General features: G+C 34.7%; 1 protein-coding gene across 1 annotated transcript in view; it reads left to right on the top strand.

The window, feature by feature from the left end:
• LOC131955821 (mitogen-activated protein kinase kinase kinase 13-like) overlaps positions 1–11,686 on the top strand; it is a 29,356-nt gene extending 17,670 nt beyond the window's left edge. The window contains exons 5-16 of the mRNA XM_059320103.1: positions 387–628; positions 1,204–1,399; positions 2,731–2,922; positions 3,212–3,370; positions 4,083–4,241; positions 4,678–4,786; positions 5,730–5,839; positions 6,148–6,264; positions 7,798–7,926; positions 8,053–9,160; positions 10,710–11,012; positions 11,336–11,686. Of these exons, the coding sequence (XP_059176086.1) occupies positions 387–628; positions 1,204–1,399; positions 2,731–2,922; positions 3,212–3,370; positions 4,083–4,241; positions 4,678–4,786; positions 5,730–5,839; positions 6,148–6,264; positions 7,798–7,926; positions 8,053–9,160; positions 10,710–11,012; positions 11,336–11,434 (2,923 nt within the window). The 3' untranslated portion in view covers positions 11,435–11,686. The remainder of the gene's footprint in view (positions 1–386; positions 629–1,203; positions 1,400–2,730; positions 2,923–3,211; positions 3,371–4,082; positions 4,242–4,677; positions 4,787–5,729; positions 5,840–6,147; positions 6,265–7,797; positions 7,927–8,052; positions 9,161–10,709; positions 11,013–11,335) is intronic.
• Positions 11,687–21,548: the final 9,862 nt, after the last annotated feature.

The raw sequence follows: 21,548 nt of genomic DNA, 5'->3' as shown, positions 1-21,548 counted from the left end.
TCCCCCCGAAGAAAATAGAAGAAATATAGGATATAATCTCTTTAAAGTATTAGTATATAGATGCTACTTAACTTAGGCCTTCCCCATGTCAATTAAAGTCCTAAGTCCACCTCTCCCCTCCCCCCTTCCTGGAAATTTCAAGTTCCTGCCCTCCCCTGCTGGAGAAAAATGTCGGAAACAAATGCTGCTAGCTAGAAGCTAGTCTATCAAGAATTTAAATTTAGTTTGTGATAGGCCTTATACTCTACTATTAGATTATAAGGCCTACTAAAATAATAAAGTTTTCCAACTTGAATGTTTCTGTTGCCCACAGTATGCTTAGTTAGAGTGGTAAGGCCTACTAAAATAATTAAGTTTTCCAACTTGAATGTTTCTGTTGCCCACAGTATGCTTCGAGTGGACCATGACGGAGACAGGTTTGGTTTATCCTCATCATCTTCTATGGTTTCACCCGGCCCCACAACCGCACACTCCGCACCTGCCACCCCCACACACAACCCTGTGGGGAGTGTGGATGTGGGATACAGAGCTGGCTCTCAGAGAGGGTTTTTCCAGGGTCTCCTTGGGTGTCTGCGACCCGTCTGGACCATCCTAGGGAAAGCTGCAGCAGCTGAGCTTAAACAACAAGGTATTTGATCTGCTTGTAAAATATTGGCACTCATAGTGTCATAGTAACAGGATTTATAATTTCATTATAACATGTAAATTGATCTCATTATAATAGATACATTTGCATTCTGAGTAAATCTGATTGTGTTAAGGGTTGAAAATATTTTTCTAAAAATTGGTCCATAATTCTCCAATTTGTAGATTTAATGTTAAATAGAAATATCCAGGTCTTTGCTATAAAAAAGGGTTTGTTTTTAATGGAATATTTAATAGAAGTGTTGTTTTATGTGTTACTTTCCTAGCTTCAAAATCATGTTTCATAAAGTCTACTCCATTATTATTCATCAAATTATTTTTTTTTACTTAAGTTAAAAAAAATAAACTAGACTATTTATATACATGTTTTCTTTTATTTGCTAGTTAATTTTTTCCTTACCTCATCTATCTTTATACCAGCACTAATGTGTTTCAATGTTTGCTTGTATTAGTATCATCATCAGTTATTTTTTTTAACTCATCTATCTTTATACCAGCATTAATGTGTTAAAACTTTTGGTTGTATTAGTATCATAATGTATTTCAATGTTTGTGTAGTATCATCATCTGATGACTGGGAGATCCCATTTGAGAGCATCACAGACCTGCAGTGGCTGGGCAGTGGTGCTCAGGGTGCCGTGTTCCTGGGCAAGTTGTGCAACGAGGAGGTGGCCGTCAAGAAGGTCAGGGACGTCAAGGAGACAGACATTCGCAATCTCCGCAAGCTCAATCACCCCAACATTATTTCTTTCAAGTAAGTCCTCAATCAGCCCAACATTATTTCTTTCAAGTAAGTCCTAAATCACCCCAATATTTCTTTCAAGTAAGTCCTCAATCACCCCAACATTATTTCTTTCAAGTAAGTCCTGAATCACTCTAACATTAATTCTTTCAAGTAAGTCCTCAATCACCCCAACATTAATTCTTTCAAGTAAGTCCTCAATCACCCCAACATTATTTCTTTCAAGTAAGTCCTGAATCACTCTAACATTAATTCTTTCAAGTAAGTCCTCAATCACCCCAACATTATTTCTTTCAAGTAAGTCCTGAATCACTCTAACATTAATTCTTTCAAGTAAGTCCTGAATCACCCCAACATTATTTCTTTCAAGTAAGTCCTCAATCACCCCAACATTATTTCTTTCAAGTAAGTCCTGAATCACCCTAACATTATTTCTTTCAAGTAAGTCCTCAATCAGCCCAACATTATTTCTTTCAAGTAAGTCCTCAATCACCCTAACATTATTTCTTTCAAGTAAGTCCTGAATCACCCTAACATTATTTCTTTCAAGTAAGTCCTGAATCACCCTAACATTATTTCTTTCAAGTAAGTCCTGAATCACCCCAACATTATTTCTTTCAAGTAAGTCCTGAATCACCCCAATATTATTTCTTTCAAGTAAGTCCTCAATCAGCCCAACATTATTTCTTTCAAGTAAGTCCTCAATCACCCTAACATTATTTCTTTCAAGTAAGTCCTGAATCACCCTAACATTATTTCTTTCAAGTAAGTCCTGAATCACCCTAACATTAATTCTTTCAAGTAAGTCCTCAATCACCCCAACATTATTTCTTTCAAGTAAGTCCTGAATCACCCCAACATTATTTCTTTCAAGTAAGTCCTCAATCACCCCAACATTATTTCTTTCAAGTAAGTCCTGAATCACCCCAATATTATTTCTTTCAAGTAAGTCCTGAATCACCCCAATATTATTTCTTTCAAGTAAGTCCTCAATCAGCCCAACATTATTTCTTTCAAGTAAGTCCTGAATCACCCCAACATTATTTCTTTCAAGTAAGTCCTGAATCTACCCAATATTATTTCTTTCAAGTAAGTCCTGAATCACCCCAACATTATTTCTTTCAAGTAAGCCCATATAATTTGTTTAAAATTGTTTTAGTCAGGCCTCCTACAAATTAATATTTAATTGACTATAACCCTAATTCCTGCTTAATATTGATTTGCTAATATTAAATGTAATAGTTACACAAACTTATATATATTTGTCACTAAAAGATTAGCTGTCCCAGATTAACTTGATTAAATGTACACTAAAGCTGTATATTAATCCATCTTCCCAACAGGGGAGTGTGTACACAGGCACCGTGCTACTGCATCATCATGGAGTACTGTCCATACGGTCAGCTGTACGAGGTGTTACGTGATGGCAAGGAGATCCCTCCCACCCTGGTCTTAGAGTGGGCCAAGCAGATTGCCAGTGGCATGAACTACCTACACTCTCACAAAATTATACATCGTGACTTGAAGTCACCCAAGTAAGTTCTATAGCTAACCTCTTCAGTTTTTTGTAATTATATGAATATTTTTGTTTTTTGAATAAATTATCAAAATAAATTTTAAAATAATTTCTATTTATAAGATTGACATATTTAGATCTAACTACCTGTCATCTATATTTTGTTGAAATGATAATTTAAGATTTGAATCCATTTCTACTTATCAATACAGTGGTATTGTACAATGATTACAGTCTATTACTAGTGGTAAGTGTTGTATAAGTTATGTATTTTAACTTACCCATTTCCTTTTGTCATCCCCACACAGTGTGCTAGTGGCTTCCAATGACATTGTAAAAATCTCTGATTTTGGCACAAGTCGTGAATGGAATGAGAAGAGCACAAAGATGTCATTTGCTGGCACAGTAGCATGGATGGCCCCGGAGGTCATACGCAGCGAAATGTGCAGCGAGAAAGTGGACATTTGGTCAGTTCATACAATTTTCTTACATCACTAAAACTATTTTTTTCAATTAGACAATTCTTCCATTTTAGCAGATTATATGTATATACATCAGCTATTGCCTAATCATTATAAATATATCTTAAAAAATAAGCTGTCCAAAGATATGTGATTTTAAAAAGATATTATTTTCAGGACTAAATTTCAAAATGTTAACCAGTTGATTATGTTGTATGTAGGTCTTATAGTGTTGTATTATGGGAGCTGCTGACTGCCATATAATGTTAACCTGTTGATTATGTTGTATGTAGGTCTTATGGTGTTGTATTATGGGAGCTGCTGACTGCCATATAATGTTAACCTGTTGATTATGTTGTATGTAGGTCTTATGGTGTTGTATTATGGGAGCTGCTGACTGCCATATAATGTTAACCTGTTGATTATGTTATATGTAGGTCTTACGGTGTTGTATTATGGGAGCTGCTGACTGCCATATAATGTTAACCTGTTGATTATGTTGTATGTAGGTCTTATGGTGTTGTATTATGGGAGCTGCTGACTGCCATATAATGTTAACCTGTTGATTATGTTGTATGTAGGTCTTATGGTGTTGTATTATGGGAGCTGCTGACTGCCATATGTTAACCTGTTGATTATGTTGTATGTAGGTCTTATGGTGTTGTATTATGGGAGCTGCTGACTGCCATATAATGTTGACCTGTTATGTTGTATGTAGGTCTTATGGTGTTGTATTATGGGAGCTGCTGACTGCTGAAGTGCCATATAAGGATGTGGACTCATCCGCTATCATCTGGGGTGTGGGCAGCAACTGTCTCCATCTGCCCGTGCCCAGCACCTGCCCAGAGGGTTTCAAGCTGCTCATGAGGCAGTGCTGGTCAGTTGAGCTAGTTGCTACATCAGTTGTTTGATGCATCAGTTGGTCTAGCTATAATTTTTACTACATTAATTGTTGGCTAAATTAGTTTGTTAAGCTATAACTTTTTGTTACATCAATTATTTGTAACTGTAGTTCCTGTTCTAAGTTCTTTGCTTTAGTTTGATTTAGTTTAAGGGCATGGCCGGTTATGAATACCAAATTAGCCTATTGCTTATTTCTAAACCTAATGCTATCATATTTAGCATATAGTTGTAACTCAAAGTTAAATCTAGAAATTTAAAAATGGCTAAAAATTTCCTGCCTTTGCCATGTTATGGCAGCCATTGTGGATTTTATTTACTTCTTTTGGTATTCCTCACCCACCCATGCCCTTAATCAACACAAGTCGCATGTGTGAATGGTTAGATATTAATGAGATCTACTTCACCTACAGGAGCGCCAAGCCCAGGAACAGGCCATCTTTCAGGCAGATTTTGATGCACCTGGAGATTGCCTCGTCAGAACTGCTGAGCTACTCCAGGGAGGAGTTTGCTGATTCACAGGTCAATGTTTGGGCTGGTCAATATTTGAGCTGGTCAATGTTTGGGCTGGTCAATATTTGGGCTGGTCAATATTTGGGCTGGTCAATATTTGGGCTGGTCAATATTTGAACTGGTCAATATTTGAGATGGTCAATATTTGGGCTGGTCAATATTTGGGCTGGTCAATATTTGGGCTGGTCAATATTTGGGCTGGTCAATATTTGAACTGGTCAATATTTGAGATGGTCAATATTTGGGCTGGTCAATATTTGGGCTGGTCAATATTTGAGATGGTCAATATTTGGGCTGGTCAATATTTGAGATGGTCAATATTTGGGCTGGTCAATATTTGAGATGGTCAATATTTGGGCTGGTCAATATTTGAACTGGTCAATATTTGAGATGGTCAATATTTGAGATGGTCAATATTTGGGCTGGTCAATATTTGGGCTGGTCAATATTTGAGATGGTCAATATTTGGGCTGGTCAATATTTGAGATGGTCAATATTTGGGCTGGTCAATATTTGAGATGGTCAATATTTGAGATGGTCAATATTTGGGCTGGTCAATATTTGAGATGGTCAATATTTGGGCTGGTCAATATTTGGGCTGGTCAATATTTGAGATGGTCAATATTTGGGCTGGTCAATATTTGAGATGGTCAATATTTGGGCTGGTCAATATTTGAGATGGTCAATATTTGGGCTGGTCAATATTTGGGCTGGTCAATATTTGGGCTGGTCAATATTTGAGATGGTTGTAATTTTAGTTGGTCATAATTTTGTTGGACTTTCTTTTTAGAAAATCTTACTTTGGGTGTATCATACCTAGACCGTTATAGATGAATGTTATAGCTACAGTAATATTGTGGATTTTATACTTCATCTGTTTCAAAACACTTGCTATTGTTTTATATTGTGTGATCCATCCTGGCCATCTTCTGATTGATTTATTTCCCAACAGTCTATATGGAGGACAGAAATCCGAGAAAACTTCCAGAAAATGAAGGCTGAAGGTTCAAACCTGCCCCAGTTGGAGGAGGAGCTGATCAAAAGGAGGAAGGAGGAGTTACGGTAAACAATGTGTTCTCTCCCTTGGATTACAGTTATGAGCCATTAATTGCAGTAGTATGACGACGTTATTTCTGCAAGGTTGTCTGAAAGGTTTATGTCCAACTTTAATTAACACTTAAGACAGTGATCTGATCTTAATTGACTTTTTAAAAAACTTGATGTTAATTAACTCATTAATATAAGCCAAACTCACTAACCTCCACACATAACCAGGTTCTAATTAACCCACATATAGCCTAGTACTAATCAACCCCTACCTATGACCCACGTATATTGTGATGCTAATCAACTGTCTGATATTTGTCCAGGCATGCGCAGGATGTACGTGAGCACTACGAGAGAAAACTTGAGCGTGCCAACAACCTGTACATGGAGCTGACAGCCTGCATGCTGCAGTTGGAGAAAAGGGAGAGGGAACTCATCAAGTAGGTTTTGTGGGATTTGTTGGTGGGATTAGTTGGTGGGATTTGTTGGTGGGATACATTGGTGGGATACATTGGATGTTGGTGGGATATGTTGGGTGTTGGTGGGATATATTAGATTGGTATATTTTTCTGGGATATATTTTATTGTTATATTTTTCTAGGATATATTAGAATGGTATATTTTTCTGGGGTATATTTTGTTATATTTTTCTAGGATATATTTGACAGGTATATTTTTCTGGGATATGTTTGACCTTCTCTGTAGAATATATTTGATAAATGTTTCTAAATCTGTTGAAACTTAAGGGAGCTAAAAAAAAAAATTACAAAAGCCAAAATTATTTTTAATTATTTAAAAAATTATATATTAACATCACTTTCTTTTTATAATCTTTTTTTCTTTGTTTATGTGTTAAGGGGACCGGCAGTTAAAACACATTTTGTTACAAATCATAAGATACATGATTTTTTAAAATTGTATTAACTTTAAAATACTTTAAACATAATATTGTATTAAATTGGGACCAATTTTTCATTTTTAGCGAAATTTGGGGTCAATGTGAACATATTTGAGGTACATAATGGAAACAAAATAACTAAACAAATAATTAAAAACAATGCAAAATAACTTTGCACATGCCTAGTAGACATGACAAAGAACGGTTTGCCAAAGGGAAATTTTGATGTCTTACAAAATTATTTTTTTGTGCAAAAATTCATGTGATTTTCTTTCACAACTTTTTTAACAATTTGTAGATACATACTAGACTACATACTAGACTACCCGTTATCTAGTTAGATAACTGTGGGTTTCGGAGGGGTGGGGGTCATCCATAAATGACATCACGTCTGCCAGCACTTATCATCCCAAAATAACCAGACCCCACATTCAAAAAGACGTTTTTTATATTTTAAAAACTCTACTTCACCTGCCCAGCGTCCCGCCAAGTCTCAGACATGTTTGAATTTTAAAAATAACGACTCCAGCCGAGCATGTGGCTCTGACCACACTATCCATTCATATGCTGAGAACATAGAAACAGGTGAACTCTACTTCACCTGACCTGAGAAAACTCAAAATGAAGCTATATTGTCTAAATATTTTATCATATAAATGTATGTATTAGCAAAATCATGAATAACCTTGATAAATAGTTACTTTTCTGATAATATTATTGGGGAAAACAGAAGCTTACATCACTTACAAAAAAATTAAAAAATAAAGTTCGATGTCAACCTTATCTAGATATCAAAATCACCTTGAAATAAGATATACAAAAATGATTTTAGTTGAAAAAAATTGAATTTTTTCAAGAAAGTTGACTACCTGTCCACCCCCTGTCCACCCCCTGTCCACCCCTTAAACTATAGTACATACCAAACTGAAAAATCTCTTTGATAAGTCCTAACTTTCGTTTTGATTGAATTAGCTTATGAATTATATTAGTAAGTTATCAAACCAGTTACAAGTTGTCAGTACTCCTCATGCACAAAGAATTTAATATTAATTAATTTTTTTGTTTTCTTTTGTAGAAGAGAGCAGCAGCTTACACTGTACAATAAACGCAGGAAAAGCATAGTTCGACCAATCATCAAAGCCCAGGAGAAATTGGATAGGCTCGGCAAAAAACGTATTCATAGATCAGGTTCAGAGGTCACAACGTAAGTGTTTTTTTTTAAGATTCCCTAACATTTGAATTTTCTGTTACATATGTTAAAAATTAATCTAAAAATCTTATAAATTAATGTTTAGAAAGTTTCTGTAAGATTGTTACCTTGTGCCCACAGACCAGACTCCATGAAAAACACAGAAGGCAGCATGACAACAAGCTCGGAGCTGGTTCTACCCTCACCCACCAAGATGAGGACGCGCAAGTCTCGACATCGTCGCAATAACAGCCGAGGCTCTATGAAGGACATCGCCTCCCCCATCAAGTCCCCCTCGCGGGACCACGAAGCCAGAAATGCTGAAGCCCTGAACCCCGCCGGCCTACACCACATAGAGCACCCGCAGTTCCCCGGTACTTTCAAGTACCTGGGGCCGGGGACAGCCATCAGGGAGTACAGGAGCGAGGATGAGGTGGACGGCTGTGAGATGAGGATCTCACACATGGAGAACAACATCAAAAAACGTCAGGAGCTGTGTAGCAGGACCTCCAGCGCCAACAACAGCACCAAGAGGTCCCCCATCTCCAGGCGATCACCGCTATTCAAAGACAATAACATCAACGACGTTTGCTTTGGCTGCGACGGCGGGTGTAGTGACGCCACGTGCAGCAGCAAAAGGTCGTCCCAGGTCAGCGCCGATGTTGAGAGCACCTGTGATTTATCTCCCCTGTCTAGCCCCAAACACCAACCGCTTGAAACAATGAGCGAGAAATCATCTCCGGATGTTGACTCATCTCGTCATGAAACTGGCTCAGGGTCATGTTCATGCTCGCCCATGGCATCCCCCGCTGACCTTCAACCCCAGACGTACACAGTCCGAGAAAAAGACTCGAATGAAAATTTAAATTTCCCGGAGAGCAGCACGAACTCTGTCAGCTCACAGCTTAACTCGGGCGTCATCCAAACGACGACGTCACACACTGACTGTGACACCATCAACACCAGTCTCACACAACAGACTCTCACAAACTCCACCAACCACCATCTTGTACTTATGACCTCGCAGGGGTCGGGGGTCAAACGTGTGCACAGCAGCCAGGATATGAGCAGGAGACACAGGAGCCCGTCCTGCCGGAGGAGAAGCTCTGACATCTTTGAGAACTCTGGCAGGTGTCAGGACAGGTACGAGGACAGCCAGGCGGGGACGGAGAGAGCTGGACAAAATGTGGACGGTGTCCTGCAGAAAAGGGAGGCAAACAACTCCTCTGTTAGATTCAGAAACACCAAGGTCAGTCCATCAAAGTTTTTACAATTTTTATTTTTTTTAATTTTTATTTCATGTTTTCTTTTTCTCTTTTAAAATTACAATCAGCTATTTTTATATAAAAAAAATTAAAATAGTTTATCAAATTTAGTAAATTTGGTGTAGTTGCCAATTTGTGCTTGTTTACCATTAATCACTCTCGTTAGCTGCAAATTAATCTTATTTTCTACAAGCACTATTGGAATTATTTGTTTCAGGTTTAATAAGGTTTATGGTAAAAATACTATGTTATTATCACTAGTAATAAAATCTATATATAATTCTCTTCTGGGAGACGCTAGAAAACAAGCTGTAAACGCGCTCCCTACCTCCCCATCACTACATTGTCTTAGTGAGCTGTAGTTCACTCTAAATGTTTACAAGCAGAGCCGGGTTTTGTGACGATTATTAGGGGCAGATAATTTAGTTTAAAATGATTTTAAACGTAGGGGGGAGGGGGGGGGGGGGAAAGGAAGGGGGGGGTTATGGTCCTTAACGAGCTACTTATAGTGTTTTAAAGAAATTTTCAGTGGCAGCGTTGGTACTGTCGAATTCACAAATTATGAATTACTGAAAAGTAGAAAAAACAACAACTAAATAGCGGCGTATGTTATGCCGTTGGCCGGCTCGTAATAGTTAAAAGACTCGTATTTTTAACCATGTCTAAATGACAGAATAGAAATGTAACAATGACTATCCTGAGCATATTTTAAACTAACCCTATCCTTTTAAAAAAAAAATTGTAATGGCTACAAATGCTACCAAAAATGTATTTAATGTTATCTTTGAACAATATTTGAAAAATAAGTAGTTATACTATATATTTTTCCATCTTGATCTAACACTAAAAAAATGTATTGCAAACTGTTAGAAAATTAATCAAAATTCAATCCATTTTAAAATATTTTTTACTTGTTAAATTTCGTGTGTTTAGTAAGTGATGATATTCACTAATGTTGCAAAATTATTTGGCTCTAGTTTAGGAAAAAAATTTGTTATAAAGTAGCAGACAACTACCATTCAACTTTTTAAATGTTATTTATTTTGTATTATTATTATATGTGCTAGTTGATTAATAATAAATAATAATAGATCACTTTAAAATTTAAAATTTTGTTTTAAGTTGCTAGGCTTCAGAAAACACTCTAGAAATATTTTTTTTTAATTTCCAAAATTTGGTATTCTGAAAAATCTTTAAAAGCAATGCTAAATTTAAAGGTATTTCATTAAAAAAATGTATAAATTAAAAAATATAAATTTATAGCGGTTTTCTGTTAAAAAACCTAGCCCGCTGACTCTAATAGTGTTAGTTAAAGAAGGACCAATATTTGGCCGATATATATGTTAGTTTATCAAATTTTAGAACTCCACAAAATTTTTTATTTTTTCCCCTTAAATACCTTAACTTATACATAAACAAATAAAAAAGGCACATTATTTAAGTTTTTTTCCCGTTTTTTTTTTTCGGAGCCCAGCTCCTCAAATAAAAATTTAAAAATTCCAGTTGTAAACAATATTTTCTTGTCTCTATTAGCACTCTGAAGAATCCTGGTCTGAAGAAGAGGAAGGGGAGGTGAGTGATGACGAGACACCTTGTCGTCCCCCCTGCCGCCAGTCCTTCTCCACCCTGAGCTCTGAAGGTGTCTTCTCAGAGGAGGACATCAGTGACAGGTCAGGCAACCAAGATGGCAGTGGTGACAACGGTCTGCTGTCCACTGGCAGTGCAGAAAACCTGCAGGCGGAGCTGACCAAACTGACCTACATACCAGATGGTCTGTCGGACAGGGAGAAAACTGTCAAGAAGATGAAAAATAAAGTTAACTCCCCTGATAGGATGGTGGGTTGGAGATTAGTTTATAGCCTTAAATATTATTGATAATTTGTGTTTGCCGTTTTTAGATTATTAATTTTAAAAATATGTCTATATTATGTTAATTATTATAATAATTTTTTTTTTGTCCTAATTATTTTATTACCAATATTTACATTTCTAAAACAGGTAATATTTAGGTGGCAATGGTTTTATTTTGTTTTCATTTCAAGTTTGTTTTTAAACAAATGAAACTCCAAACATTTGGTTACAATAATCTTGTTAAAACTACTATTAAATATTACAAACAATGAGTTTCTTAGTGATAATTTTTTTGTTTTGTTTCCCAGAAATCTGAGACGGACACAAGTTCGGACGAGTGTTCCGATATAACAGTGTCATCAGCTATACACAAAACTAGGTCTGTAGAGAGTAGCACTCACTGGTAGCCAGCCTCCTTCTATGTTCTTCAGTCATCTTCTCAAAGTCATCTTCTCAAAGTCATCTTGATGTCACTAGCTTCACATCATCAGTCATCCAACATGAACCATCAGCCACTCAACACTGAGTGAGTCATTCATCTTCGCCTTGTGTAGAAGCAAGACACATTTGTTCTACCATTTACCTCAGATAGACTAGGATCAGGGCCAGACTGGACAGGATTTTCTGGCAGCTGTACAGGGAAGGTCAGGGCTAGTCAGTTGCTGACCACACAAGGACACAGTGAGTCAATGGTTGACACAGAGAACGGACACATTGTGGACACGTGTCAGTCCTTAACTGACATAGGACACACATCTAGTCATTAGCTAAGATATTATTTAGGACACAACTAGTTAGTTATGAAATAATGGATGAACAATTGTCTACAATTATTTCAAAATGTGTTCTGGGATTGTTGTGATTTTGCCAATGTGTTGGTCAGCAGAAGACTCACGGTTGAGTTGTATTATTTGCTGCAGGACAAGCCACTGACCAGTTGACCAACTGTGTAAGTGACCTGTCTAAAATACTTTACAAACATTTGGTAATGTGTCAGATTCTCAGTGGATATAGGAGAAGCTAAGTTGGACATTTGGAGCTAAACTTTTTCTGTTATTCTTCACTCTAAGGACTTGAACTTTGACCTGTTGATGCTGTGTAGTTCTCTACTTCCTGGAGTTTAAATTTGTGGTGAGAGTTGTTTAACATAGAATGTTAACATTATACGTGTACTAGCTAGACATGTGAATTAACCTTACAGATGTTCTAGCTAGAACTGTGAAAGTTTTAAAGATGAGATTCACATTTTCCCTTATCATGTTGACCTGTTTTCTTTACTATAAATGTGGGGCTTGACTTGCTCTCATTCAAGTCATAGCACTTGTTTATTTTACTCTGAAACTTCCTGACATGTGTTTTACATGGAGTTGTGGGACTTGTGGGTTGGACTTTTAGCAATCTGATGCTGATTGTTTCTGACAGATTGTTATTTACAAAACTGCAGGATAAAAAAATAATTTTAAATGTTTTCAAGTAAACCTGGAGGTAACACATAGATGTATCATTCCATTTAAAACAGAAAATTATAATAGATACAAGAGTTAACTTTAAACTTGTTTCCTTGAGTCATTGGCTGATACTTTTTTATTTACCCAATTCACCAAAAATCTGATTGGTTGATAATTTTAGTTTGTTTAGAGACAAAATATAATTGGCTGGGATCTTTTTAAACATACAAACCATTTGGTGATCAATTTATTTTCTCTAGTTACAAACACAATTGGCTGATAGAAATCTAAGGTTTGATTCATAAATGTTTCTACATAATATAATTTAATTTCCTTTTTAAAGAAACAATCAAGATTAGCATTAAATTAGTAGAAACTAAAATTGGTATAAATTATAAAATATTTTTATTAAGTGGGATTTTGTTATGGATGCCTACAAGTAATTTCCTAAATTTCGATCATATTAAAATACTTGTGTATTTGATACTTGGTCAAAGTTTTCAAAAGTTTCAGCATGTCTCACTCACATTTACTAGTCTCAATAAATAAAATATTGTAATTATCCTTTTTTTTTTTAAATTAATGGCCTGTAAACTTTTGCCTCTGTTTTGGAGAAAAAAAAGTGTTTTTGGTTTGCCTATTTGGTCAAAACATAACAAGAAAAAATGTTTTAATAACTGGTTAGCTTCAGGCTGTATCAAACATATTTCTATTTCTAAAAATGTTAAAGATAAAGTTTATAAACAAACTAGAGAGCATGAATTGTAAGCTTGCCTGTGTGTGTCTACCGAACTCACTTCTGTTGTATTTGAAAGGGTTTATAGAATGGCATTTCTTTAATACACTTAGAAATAGGACACAATAGTGGAGGATGGGAAAATCACTTTGATTTTAATGTGATACTATTTATAGCTTCTTGCCATAATTATCTGCCCCTGCATATAGTTGATCCTAAATCACTAATGTACTTGGATATTTAGTGTGTATTTTAATTGGTATTATAGTAGATTTTAAAATTGGTTTAGGTTATGAAAATGTGGTAATGATGGTATTGGGAATTTATAATTAGGGAAATGAATATTTGAATTGAAACATTTTAACTTGTGATTTAAAATAAATACTGTAAATTTTTTTTTTGTTATTGACATTCTTTAAATAAATAATGTATAAATTTTGAGGTTAATATTTTTTTGCTATTGACATTCCTTAAATAAATAATGTGTAAATTGTGAGGTTAATATTTTTTTCTTCTAGGGCTGCGCTTTTATTTTACCTGCATATCATTTTACAGTAATTTTTTTACAAAAAATACATTCCTTTTTTCAGTGTCCACATGTTAACATTTTTAATAGAGATTTATTAACAATTTAAGACTTTTTTATAGAGCTGCTTTAAAATATTTTGTGTCAGAATTAAACTTCCCAATCATTGATATACCAAAAAAATTTCCATCAGAATTAAGCTTCCTTATCAATGATATACTAAAATATTTTGCATCAGAAATAAACATGCCAGTTTTTAAAATGGTTTCCATCAATGATCTACTAAATTAATTTCTATTAGCATGGTTACTGATATTTATTAATAATATTTGGTATAAACTTTTTGAAATAGTAACCAATTTAATTTGTATTAATTAATTAATTGCAAATTTACATCAATTGAAATGAATGAAACTTCCCACAAAAATATACTTTAAATCAGTCATAACATGTTGGATGTTACCAAATCCATTCATCATGCACACAAATTCCTACAGCCTATTTAATAATAATATTTTGTTTATCATTCCTAATGATCTCAGTGCTAACAGAAATGATTTATTGTCTTATTTATTCAAAGTCTGCTCAGTACAGCTTGTATTTTCCATTTGGTTGAGCTTTTTGTTTTGTTTGACTTTGTTTGCTCTTCTTTCTGTTTAAAACCAGGGTTTTGTACACTCCAACAAAATAATGAATATCAAACCTTGTGGTCAAGCGTTGTACATCACAGTTGTGTCCAAGTTGTACCAGGTTAAACATCTGCCAAACTTGTCAGGTTTAACATTTGCCAAACATGTCAGTTGTGTCAGGTTTAACATCTGCCAAACTTGTCAGTTGTGTCAGGTTTAACATCTGCCAAACTTGTCAAGTTTAACATCTGCCAAACTTGTCAGCTGTGCTGTATGACCCTTGACCCTGCGTGTACCTCATTAGCTCACATTTCATTGGCTCGTCATCTCTCCTAGTTTTGCTGGATAAAACAAAAGTTTCGCAGGTAGAAACTTCATCACTCTACCACATTACCTCCCTCTCTACACCCAAAGTTGCATCAGTTATTTGTGTCTTACAATCATGAGAAAAAAAGGTTACTTAAATTCGTTCGTATGATTGTTAGAATCATAAGAATTAAGGCTATATACTGTAAGTGTATGATTGTTACAATCATAAGAAATGTTACTTAATTTTTGTGTATGGTTGTCGCACGCTAGAGAATAGAGGTTACATAGTTTATGTGTTACATGTACATTCATAAAAACCTGGAACACATCAGGATTGTTAACACTAAAAAAACTATAATTATTTTTTTAAATTTTAGTACAGTAATGATTTGAAATTAACTATTCTAATATCTATTAGAAAGAATAAAATTCAGAATTATTATTTAGAAATTTATTTATAAAATGTCTTAACAAAAATAATACAATATTATGTATCAATTTATTCCTACTTATACAATTTTAAATGTGATGCTTAAAAACATGTTCTAAGATAAAATGTAATGAATAAAAAGTTGTTCATGTAACTATACATGTTTAATGTCTCAAGACATAACACATGTATGTTAAGCTAAAGATTTATTCACACAGACATTGTGCAAATTATATTTTATTCAGACTCATTAAAAAAAGTTAACATTTCCACAGGTTATATGAAGTTTTATTGTAGTACTGCACCGAGAAGGTTACAATTTTGAGTTCCTTACTTGAATACAGGAATATTACCTTGTTATTAGTATTGATGCTGTTTACACACATTTGCTAGTTTTGCATAAATACATTTTTGCTAAATCATAAAAGGATAAATTTCATAAGCAGAAATTAAGGGCTCCAAAGCTTAAATGCTGTAAATGTGTAAATATGTAACACACCACATGTGGAAATTTTAAAATTAAAAACAAATTTTGTCTTTGAAATAACCAACAAGACAGACATAGAAGTTATCTCAGAAAGAATATATTGATGAATATAAATTGATTGTTGAGTGATTCCTTGTCTCAGTCTATCCCTCAAGGACAATAAACTGTTGGCATTATAGGGCAACCTGACGTATTTAATTCACTGTCCTATCATTGGTTATTTAGTCTTAAATACAGGGGTGCCACTTTTCCGGGATATCCCGGATTTCCGGATTCGAGAATCATATTTTTTTCCCTTTCCGGATTCGCAAGATTTGAGTTTGAAAATTTCCGGGTTTGCAGTTTAAAAAAAAATTTAGATCGTTATAAGCTTGAAAATTTTGGCATTGTAAAAATTGTTTTTATCATCAACACTCCCGCTAATAGCCTTTTCCGAAAAAAAATGAATAGTAAATGACGTCAGCAACAATCTCACGCGTGCGCCAAGGACCAAATAAAAATCAGCTGTATCAGATGGGTGAGGCTGTAGACGAAACTTTTTGATGTCATTAGTGGTGTGGCTATTTTTTATGACGATATGGGTTGGGGGTAAAACTCGTATTATTTACGCGATGTCATCAATGGGATACCGCTAGGCTGTGTAATAAAACAACTAAATTCTACAGTTACTAGATCTAGCTCACTAGCATCGCCGATCGTCTTTTAAAAAAAAACAAAGATTTTGCTCCAATTAAAAAAAAAAAAATTTTTGTATTTGGTATTACAAAAAGAAAAGAAAAAATCTATTTGGAGGACTATTTTATGTATGAAATAGAACTGTGCTGTTTTCACTCAACTTTACCGTCACTTTTTACCACCTCGTACCCGCTTCTTCAAGGTCGCGCTGACCGTAAGACCTACGTCACGAGACCACGTGAACACAGTCTGAGTCGTGTCTCTCGGTCAAGGCAGTTCTACAAGTACAACCGCTGTTTAATTTTAACGTGGATATTTTTAATTCAAGAAAAAAATTAGATCTGCATCGTTTTATATCAGTAAAAAAAATATGTAGGCCTGCTATAATTTAGTTGCACGATCTAGCAGGGTCTACATCTAATTTTTTTTTTTTTTTTACTTTGGTAAAACGTCATTGAAATGTTTAAACAACCTTGAAAATAGCCGCTATCACTCCCCCCCCCCCCCCCCCAACCGCTTGTAAAAAAAAATCAGCTTTTCACTTAGTCGGGCGGCTACATCTCTGACATGAGTATTACTAGCGTAGTTACTTCTAAAATTATCATCATGTATATCAAAGGTGGGGGCATTGGGGTCGTTCATAAATGACGTCACACTCGTAGGGGGAGGGGGGTCCGTAATTTTGTCATGAGGTGGGGGGGGGGGGGTTCAGATGGTGTGACATCACACTTTTGCATTATCGAAAAGCTATGTTAGAAAACTAATTTTAGCCGTTATTTCGCGTTTTAGAATATTGTTTCAATAAAGTATAATAGGAATTGATTAAAATACTCTATGTTGACAGAGGTCAGACAAGATTTTTGGAAAAATATCGTATTTTAAGAAAAATTTTAATGCAATTTTTAGGGGGGGGGGGGTGTAGGTTGAGGTGTGACGTCATTTTAGAGGGCGGGGTCTGGCTTTTTGTGACGATATGTGACCGAGGTGAGGTGGGAGGTAAAAATCGTCAAAAAAGCGTGACATCATTTATGGATGATCCCATTGGTGTTGATTGGGAAAACAGGGTTTAAGGTTTTTGTTGTGGCTGTTAATAATTAAAGCCTTGAATAGCTACAGTAAGTCAACCCTGTATTTTAATACAGTGGCAATCTTATTAGGGGTCTGCATATAGTGGGCTTATTATTCAATAACAAGACATAGAGGTTAGCAAAATATTTGTTACTTAACAGTTGGCTGACTACACACTTTAACTCAAGCTAGGAAGTTCTAAAAAATTAAATAGTTATGTTATAAAAGCTGTCTGGGGGGGGGGGGGGGAGGGGAGTTCTACAATAGCACATTATGGGGTAGGCCTAGAGATGGGAGTAACATTGTAAACTAATTTTGTTGTAAGCACAATCCTTTAAAGATTAATTTTTATTTGAAGCTTGTTACAAAGAAAATAAATCAATTTTAAAGACATGTAAATTGAACATAATAATATATGAATCAAATGTCACAAAAAATAGAGAAATAACAGTCCATTTTATTTTGAAATTCCGCGCGGAATTAAGTTTCAGGGTTTCAAAAATTTCAAATTTTAGTTTCAGGATTGGTAAAATTTTGGGATTCATTTTCAGGATTCACTTAAAAAATGAGTGGCACCCCTGTAAATAGATTACCACCCATCATAGACTAACATCTATTTAACAATACATTCAACTAAAAGTATTTAATGTTTAGGGTCCATTAACATCTTATTAAATGTTAGTCTATTTGTCCATCTTATTGACATAAATGTCAGTATACTTGTTCATTTTTTCAACCAATCATGTTATGTCCATTTTTTCTTCTGCACATTTTTTTTTACATATCCAATGTACATCTTGTAAATGCCATGTTATGTTGAGTACATGAAATGTAGTATACCTGACATGTGGTGTACATCTTGTAAATGCCACGTTATGTTGAGTACATGAAATGTAGTATACCTGACATATGGTGTACATCTTGTGAATGACATGTGGTTGACCAGTGCATGACGTGATGTCACCAGACTAGGACCATTGTTAAATTGATCATCTTCCTTCATCATCTAATCATCTTCGTTATCATCTTCTAATCATCTTCCTACATCATCGTCAATAACTGTTGTCTTCACCCATCCATAGTGATGCCATTATGTCCAACTACAGCTAATAAACAATTGGATGAAAACAGTGGCTTTTTAAATTTTCTAAACAATTGTGTTTGTTACCATCTGTTCTTATAACCTTCACATTTTGTGTGTTGTGTACAAATGGAAACCAACACTCTCAGGTGTTGAACTTTGTTCTACAGAAAGGTTGACATCAAATAAAAGTTGAATATATTGTATTCATTAGATATGCTTAAAAATATTTAGTATAACAGAGTGAACTTAAAGTTATTGTTAGTGCTTATAAAGTTTCTTATTATAAACGAAAGAAAACAACACAGTTTTAATCACATGCAAACAAATTAAAATTACAATGAGTAACCAAATATAATGACATATTGTCTGTTATTATAGAAATTCATTAATACAAGATACCTTACCAGATTTACTACCTGGAAATAAATCAGTTATAAAGCATGGGCTTCATATTACATAACACAATTTATTTCTTCTTAAATACAAATGATGCTTTCACAATCTGAAGTCAGCGTTTGTCTAGAGGAAGTTGGCTTTTATCCTAATTAATTACTATTTAATTACAAATTAAGTGGAAATTTCTGATAGTTTAAATACTGTACATCGTATAATTATTTTATTTTATTCTTTTTTGTTTATTTAACCCTAAACTTTGGACAGGTGTAAACGTACTTCATCGGACCTTAGTTAAATTATAAAAAGGGACGTAACTGTTGATTACTTCCTTTATCAACAGACTTATAAAGCGAATATTTGAAAGTTTACAACAAACGAACTAAGGTTTAATTTGTAGTTATATAAATTATAGCTTGTATTGTCATTTTATTGTATCCTTTTTACCTTTTATTTCAAATTTTTTTTTATAAACTTTTATATATATTAACTACTTAAACCTAAACTGTGTACCCATATGAACCTACGAATAACATTAGCAGTCCAGCGTTAAATTGTAAAGCGAGATAACTGCTGATTACTTTCTTTATCAAATAAATTGTCTTTTAGATGGATACATTAAAAAAAATTGCAGATAATGAAACGCGTCACTTCAAAAGTAAAAATATTAACAACGAATGAGAGATTCTTTGTCTGTAATGCATTTCTTTAAGCAAATGCTGTAGATCTTCATTATATTATATTTTGTAACATAATCTGAGGAATGTTGCCTGGAGTTCATTAGAGCAATAACTTAGCTTCAGATAATTGGGTGAACCAAACTTATCAACAGCGTTCAAATGAAATTCTTCATAAATTGTGTATTCAATTGACACACGTTTCGTTACCGCTATTTACTGACTACTCTGACATACACCTTTGTTTTAACTTTAAGAACATCAAGAGGTGTCTTGTAGTGGGTTAGACGACAACGTCCATAACAAATCTACAGAAACGTCTTGTCATGTGGCCATGTAAACATATTTTGATATATTGACATTTCAATCACATAAAGTGACTGACAGTGACGTTAGCAAATTAATATATAAATAAATAAATGTCAGAGAAAATGTATCCCGAAACAGGTGGCTAAGGTAATGTTGCTTTTAAAATAGGGGCGTGTTTATATAGATATGAAATAAGTTGCCTTGTTTATACACCCCCCCCCCCCCCCCCACAATAATGAAGATGATATCTATAACAAAACTAAACAACTTGATATTTTGTGTTTGCACGAAATATGGGATTGCAATTGTACTGATTTGCGCTGGCTGGACAAGATTTGTAAATATATCGTTGTATTTTAAAAGCCTTTAGTAAATACTTTAGAAAGGATAGTATTAGATACACTGTTTAAACAAAATCATTTAATAAATTATTGTGTTATTGATTTTAGAGTTGGCCAGGAATTAGAATACTTGATAAAACATTTGAAATATGGCGTTTTGGGAGTTTTCTACACTTTGATATTTTTTACCACACAAATGCTGAAGGAATTGAATTTAACTTGTCACTGTCCAGGTTTTACACAACTAAGAAAACAACTAATCAGCCATAACATATAAACAACAAATTCAGTGCCTACAAAAAAAACTGAAATAGTATTAGCTCGTGCAAGTACACTTAAGTCTCAGCTACAAACTTGACTGCCAACATTAAGTACAAACTTGACTGCCGACATTAAGTCTCAGCTACAAACTTGACTGCCGACATTAAGTACAAACTTGACTGCCAACATTAAGTACAAACTTGACTGCCGACATTAAGTCTCAGCTACAATCTTGACTGCCGACATTAAGTCTCAGCTACAATCTTGACTGCCGACATTAAGTCATAGCTACAAACTTGACTGTCGACAATAAGTCTCAGCTACAAACTTTACTCCCGATATTAAGTCTCAGCTACAAACTTGACTGCCGACATTAAGTCTAAGCTACAAACTTGACTGCCGACATTAAGTCTCAGCTACAAACTTGACTGCCGACATTAAGTCTCAGTTACAAACTTGACTGCCGACATTAAGTCTCAGCTACAAAATTGACTGCCGACATTAAGTCATAGCTACAAACTTGACTGCCGACATTAAGTCTCAGTTACAAACTTGACTGTTGACATTAAGTCTCAGCTACAAACTTGACTGCCGACATTAAGTCATAGCTACAAACTTGACTGCCGACATTTCTCTTCACTACCATCGTGTTATGTTTATCATCAACACAAAACATTAAGATTATAAACGATTGTAACACATATGGTTACTAGCCAAAAGGGGGATAAAAATATGAAGTTTTTATTCATTGGGTTGCGGCCCCTGTGGGACTGCAACTGAACTGTTGACGTTTTTTTATGCTTTTGTGAGCGAAATTACCTGTGTTCCATGTCATGTGACATGTGCCTAGTCGTGTCGCACACGCAAGGCTGCTGTCTGTGGACCAAGATGTAGACCTAATGAAGGTAGTGTAGATATTTAAATTAGGTTTGTTAAAATACTTACTTATGTATTCCTGCTAGTGCTGCATGTGCACACTAGTTAGGGTGATGTATTAAATTAAGTATTTATTTTGTAGTACTACTTATTGGTACTTGTTGGCAGTACTGTGTACTGGCCGAAAACATAATTTATTGTACCCGTGTATATTGTAGCTTACACGTGGTGTTGTCCTGAATGTAACTTTTTTATTTTACATTTGTTTTAGG

This window comes from Physella acuta, unplaced genomic scaffold (assembly GCF_028476545.2).
Source record: "Physella acuta isolate Inbredline_101_S28 unplaced genomic scaffold, ASM2847654v3 ptg001106l, whole genome shotgun sequence".
NCBI classification, from domain to species: Eukaryota; Metazoa; Mollusca; class Gastropoda; family Physidae; genus Physella; species Physella acuta.
The sequence above is the reverse complement of the archived record's forward strand: the minus strand, read 5'-3'. Positions and strand labels throughout refer to the sequence as shown.